This window comes from Dasypus novemcinctus, chromosome 18 (assembly GCF_030445035.2).
Source record: "Dasypus novemcinctus isolate mDasNov1 chromosome 18, mDasNov1.1.hap2, whole genome shotgun sequence".
NCBI classification, from domain to species: Eukaryota; Metazoa; Chordata; class Mammalia; order Cingulata; family Dasypodidae; genus Dasypus; species Dasypus novemcinctus.
The window spans coordinates 77,167,243-77,173,716 of NC_080690.1; the positions used below are offsets into that span (position 1 = coordinate 77,167,243).

At 38.8% G+C, this 6,474-nt stretch overlaps 1 protein-coding gene across 1 annotated transcript; it reads right to left on the reverse strand.

Annotated features, from left to right (window-relative positions):
• Window positions 1-924: 924 nt before the first annotated feature.
• On the reverse strand, window positions 925-1,830 carry LOC101428880 (vomeronasal type-1 receptor 2-like). The gene has a single exon (XM_004475379.2). It carries the CDS (start codon window positions 1,828-1,830, stop codon window positions 925-927), a length of 906 nt encoding a protein of 301 aa, XP_004475436.1.
• Window positions 1,831-6,474: the final 4,644 nt, after the last annotated feature.

The window sequence follows — 6,474 nt, forward strand, 5'->3', positions numbered from 1 at the left end:
TAAAAAGGTCACATTCACAGATTCCAAGTGGACCTGAACGTGGGGTGGGGCACTATTCAACCTACCTCGTGCATTGCCATATTTCTAATGATCGCCATTTGTCTTAGTATGTAAAGTACATGATTCAGAAACTTGCCACCAATTCCTACAATAAAATTAAACTAATATTTTCTTCACCTTTACCCCAGGTAACTTATATGTATGACAGATCGTACATCTCATCCTATGTCCCATGTTCTCCCTGTTTATGAAAGGACCATCCCAGATGCTATTCCCACTTTTATGGACAATCCTTAAAATTCAATACTCAATTGAATCTTTGGAAAAATCACATCTCACATTTAGTGTTATGAGATGTGAACAGGATCCAGCTTTATACTTTTTCATTTTCCTTATAAACAAAGAGATCTTGGTCATGTCATTTAACCCAACAGGTTTTTTTTAGGAGGTACCGGATATTGAACACAGGACCTAGTACATGGGAATCAGGTGCTTAACCACTGAACAACATCCACTTTCCAGGATTATTTAAATTATCCTTCCATAATTTGTTAGGCTCCCTTTTGTCTGTTATTTTATTTTATGAAGTTGAAATAAAGTTTGAAAAACAGCTACATACTCAAAAACAATTCCAGTGTCTCCATATTATTTAGAGATAAACTGTTTTATTATTGCATTTAGTCTGAAATTCTGCAACAATTAGCAAGATACAATCATAATAGTTACATAATAATTACATACTATTTCATTTATTATGGTTCCTAGTATTTAATATCAATTTTGGGGGCAAACTCTCTGTCTGGTTCGGCTCTCTGCAGTAAGAGTCCAACATAGTTTTGCCTAAGATTCGGTTAGAGATGAGTCCATTCATGACTGATCATGGTGCAAAACAGACAATTTATTTTTTTCAGTGAAGTAAGGGAATTATGCATTCCTTCCATGGCAGACACCCAGGAACCTGGAGGAAATGGAGCCCCGGTTCTTGAGAATAAAAGGAGTGATTGTAGGGAAACCAGAATTGATTAGTGCAGAGACATCCGACAGCCACCAACTGGGATTCTCACAGAAAGCCAAATAAGCATACATGATGTAGGAGAGGGCATAAAGAGATACAAAGCTACTTACCAGGGCCAGGATGCGTTGGGTGGCTCTGTTCTCATGGGAAGATTTTGGGGAGAGGTTTTTCCTACGAATATGTTGGGCTCGTTGCTTGTGCCTGTGCAGGATGAAAACTATGGAGGCACTGGCCAAGGTCATGAATCCCAAACACAAACCATCATGGAAAGATAATACTGTTATAAACATTGATCTTACAACTGTGTCACCATTTGGAGGACAAAATCCCAAGACATTTTTCCATGTGGTGTTTTTGTTACTCTGTTTGCTACTTACACATATAGGAAAAATCACGTTTATTAGTACATGCAGTATCCAACAGAGGACAATGGAGTGTCCAGTATACTTTTGGGCTTTCCTTTTAAGCTCTGCCCACCTGGAGTTCACAGGGCTGATGGTGATGGCCTGGAAGACACTCAAGTGGCAGGTGGTGATGATAGACATGCCCCTGCCCACTCTGTGTACATATAAAACAAGTTTGCATCCAATATAATTGAGGAGAAGTTTCATCTCAAAAGCTGCCATTGTGTCTGGGACTCCCTTAGAGAGAATGACTAAAATGTTGGCTACAGACAGGTGCCTGATAATCACATCTGTGGCACTCAACCTGCATCCTCTGAAGAAAAGAAAGATGTAACCACACAAGAGTGAGAAGTTCCCCAGGGTTCCAATGACTGTCTGGAGTAGAAAGAGCATTCCTATTTGCAAATCCATGGCAGCCGTTCTGTCATATTCTAGGAATCACTATTCAAATTCAAGAGCAGAGGGGTCTGCAGTCTGCATGGAAACATGAGCTGTGGGCTCTATTTTCATGGAAAAGAAATTTTAAAATTTTGAGTTATCATTACTTCCACCTGATAATTTCTAATGTACATTTTAATTGGGTTAAAGGATTCTCCAAGTTTTATGCATTTATTTTATAGTACTTTCAACATATTGGTCACTCTTAAGTTTCCCACTTTCTGGGTTAGGATCGACCCTACACATCTATAGGATTAACTACTACTATGCTCCTTTTACAGACAAGGAGAATTTAGGCAAGGGGAGGTTTAGGAACTCATCTAAATAGAGATAGAGTCTGAATGTGAAAATGGGTAGCCTGGCTGGAGAGGTGCTGGTGTTTAATCTTGTGCTATCACAACTACCATACTAACATACTGTGCTCTTCAAATAATTCAAATACATGCAACCTTGTCATATATTAAACTTATTTTATTTTATGAGCCTGGTTGTGATCATTTCCCTTTTTTGTCTAAGTATTCATTCTACAAAACTTTATCACTAAAGAATAAAGATTCCACAGTCTTAACACAATGTAGATGTTCTGAATAATTTTCCAGCACCTGATTGGATTTTTTATTGTGCTTAAATATTAGGATGGCAACAAAAATAATCTCTTTTTTTTGCCAAGAATTAAAGTACAATGGCATCCAACACAGAAATGACTGTACAAAATTGTGTTCTGCTCTAACACATGGGACTTACAACATAAAGAAACGATTAAGTACTTTAGGGTAGAAACTAAATTAATCCTCCCTAAAGACCATAAACTCTGTATTTGTTATTTCAGAAAAACGTACAGAAACTCTATAATATTTGAAAAAGAGTAAAATACAAGACAAAAATGTAAAAATGGAAGTTGGAAGCATGTGAATTTGTACATTGAATAAGGTGAAATTAGGAAAAGATGAGCAGGGAGTGTGGGAATAACTACGGAGTGATTTAAACTGGAGAAAATATCACAACTTGAGCTTAAAAGTGCTGGAGTCCTTAATTTTATTCTGCTGTCTGAAACCTTCACTTATGAAATTAACATTTCAATAAATCCTCTTTCCTAATTCAGGAGGGAAATTATCTCACCAGGATCAAAATACCACAGATATTTCTAATAGAGACACATGTACTACCTTAATTAAGCACATTACACCTAAATTACAAAAAATAATTCTATTTCATCAATTGCCACTCAGTCACACTATTCCTGCTGGAACCAAGTAATTCAGTTTTCTCCATCATACTCATTATTACAAACACAGAAGTTTTAAAGAAATAAATGCACTACTGGAAATTTCTCTCCAATACTGGCACACAATATTGAAGACTAGATTAATTATGAAAGAACAGAGTTAAAGCACCTTAAAATTCAGATTTTGATACAAATTGGGTCAAACATTAAGGACCACTTTAAGTAAGGATTTCATGAAATTATATTAGAAGCATCAAGGGTTTGTTTAGGGTCTTGGACCACCAGTCTCTCTCCAAAACCTCAGCCCAAGCCTAAGGAGTTACCTTCGGTCCTGGGTGACACTGGCATTGGAAACGTTTCAAATCCAGAAGAATCCCTTTTCCAGAAATCATCAATTCCCAGCTCTGGAGGTCTCCTTCCTTGCAGACACTGTCTTTCCGAAAATACTCCCCCAACCACCTCCTGTCAAGACGGTGGCCCCAGAGTGATGGTCACAAGAACTGAAGCAGATGGGAGAGGAGCAGCCAGACGCTGAGAGCTGGACTTGTGAGCCTGTGACCTCACCTCCCCACAGAACCACAATTATCATTTCACCTGTGGCAGCAGTGACAGCTCATGTTGGGGGAGTTGAAAAAAAGTTCTGAAAAACTTTGTCCTATGTTTAATTACCTAGAAACTTAAGTGTCTAATGAGCATCTCCAAAGAGACCAAGTTAATGTTTTGGGGAGACTCTTCATTTTCCAATATCCCTGGAGAGTGACAGGATCTCACAGGCAGGGAGCAGTCAATGACAATGGCAGAGAAGCGGGGGTGTCTGTATCACAGGATTCTCTGCTTCTTGGGACCTTCTTTCCAAAGTCTCATACTAATCTTCAGAACCTGAGTACTATTGTCATTTAATTAATGGGATGGGAAATTGAATGACATAAAGGACCTCGGAAGAGTTTTCAGTGTGTAATTAATGACAAAGAAAGAACATATCAATATAGAGACTAGAAAATATTTGCCTCATTTCCATAACTCAATATAAATTAACCAGGAAACTGAGGTGATATGGAAAATTTCCAGGGAAATCTAAAACTCAGAAGAGACAGGAGTATAAACAGAATAATAACAATAGTGGAGAAGGGAGTTGAAGTGTTCCTCACAAATAAAAGCAAAGGTTCACCTTAATAAAAGAGTAAGCCATTCCCTTAAATATCAGATAAGCACTTGTTTCAGTGCTTTGGAGTATAAGTAAAATTTCCAAATGAATTTTACAAATAAAATAGAATATTTTAAACAATATTATTAATAAATAGAATACTATAAAAAGAACTCACATCTGCCTAATGATGAAAATATCTAAACTAAAATGTAGCAAGAAGACTGTAAAAGTATATTATAGTAATGGGTTCTGACCAAGTGCAGTTTATGCCTGAACTCAAGAGTGATTACATATTAGCAAATCCATTGGCATAATTCAACACATTGATAAAGATAGATAAAAATCAAGGAATCAAGTTCATAGGTACACAAAAATCTATCTATCTAGCAGAATTCAACATTGTTGATGTCAAATTAAAACACCCACACTGGACCCTGCTCTCCCTGTCCTCGCCCGCACCCACCAAAGCCACCGTTCAGCAGCTGTAGGAAGGTGGTGCCTAGGGGAGATCAGAGGAATTGAAGGCCACATGATTAAGTTAGGAGTGGGAACTGGTCTACAGAAAATGGGGGCAATGACCAAGTCTGATTGTTCACCCCTGCTAATGGCAAACCCCTCACCATAAAAACTGAGGGTATTCTGGAAACATCACAGTTCTCCTCTAACCTGGGAGGGAAGTTTGAAGAAACTACAGCTGATGACAGAGAAACTCTGTCTGCACCTTAACAGACAGTGCACTTATTCAACACCAGGAATGGGATGAGAAAAAAGCACAATAACAGGAAAAGTGGAAGAAATGAGGGGCAGAATGCATTATGAAAATTTCACCAGTACTCAGGTCTATGAAAAAGTAAAACAAAAATTCCATCATCACCTTTGAACAGAAATTAGCTGAGGATGAACAAGCTCAGTTCAATTGGCAATCCTCCATACTGCTTTTTTTTCATTGTCTTTTTTTAAAGATACATGATCACAAAAAATATTACATTAAAAAATGTAAGGCCATTTTGACTGTATCATGTGAAAGAGAGGAGTCCAGGATTGCCTACCACTGCAAAAATATAGAGAAACCCTGAGAAGCTGAGAGAGAGGCTTTAGACTGGAATCAGCAGAGCAGCTAAAGCTGAAGCAATGAGGTCCCCAAGAGGCCAGGACCAAGAGCAGCTTGAAGCAAAAGAGGACAGGCCTAAAGGAAAGGGGAGAGAGGAGCAAGCCTCCATTATGTCCTGCCATGTGCCTGGTGACCCTCTGCTGCAATTTGGTGAGACAGGATCACTGATGATACCTGATTTGGACATTTTCACAACCTCACAACTACTATGGAAATGATGTTAGACAAAAAGCAGATTCAAGCAAATATCTTATTTGACTTCAAAATGGGTCGTAAAGCAGTGGAGACGACTCGCAATATCAACAACACATTTGTCCAGGAACTGCTAACAAACATACATTGCAGTGGTGGTTCAAGAAGGTTTGCAGGAGAGATGAGAGTCTTGAAGATGAGCATAGAGCCTTGAAGTTGACAACGACCAATTGAGAGCAATCATTGAAGCTGATCCTCTTACAAATACATGAGAAGTTGCTGAAGAACTAAATGTTGATTTTTCTATGGCCGTTAGGACTTTGAAGCAAATTGGAAAGGTGGAGAAACTCGATGGGTGCTTTATGAGCTGACCAAAAATTTTTTTAAAATGTCGTTTTGAAGTGTCTTCTCTTATTCTTCACAACAACAATGACCCATTTCTCAATCAGATTGTGATATGATGAAAAGTGGATTTTGTACAACCAGCTGGCGATGGCCAGTACAGTGGTTGGACTGAGAGGAAGCTCCAAGCACTTTCCAAAGCCAAACTCGCACCAAAAAAAAGGTCATGGTCACTGTTTGGTGGTCTACTGCCAGTCTGATCCACTACAGCTTTCTGAATCCCAGCCAAACCATTACATCTGAGAATTATACTCAGTAAAGTGATGAGACGCACTGAAAACTACAACTCCTGCAGCGGGCTTTGGTTAACAGAAAGGGTCCAGTTCTTCCCCACGTCAATGCATGATTGCACGTTGCACAACCAGCGCTTCAGAAGTTGAATGAATTGGGCTGTGAAGTTTTGCCTCATCTGCCATATTCACCTGACCTTGCCAACCGACTACCACTTCTTCAAGCATCTCAACAACTTTTTGCAGGGAAAAAGCTTCCACACCAGCAGGATGCAAAAAATGCTTTCCAAGAGTTTGTTGAATCCTGAAG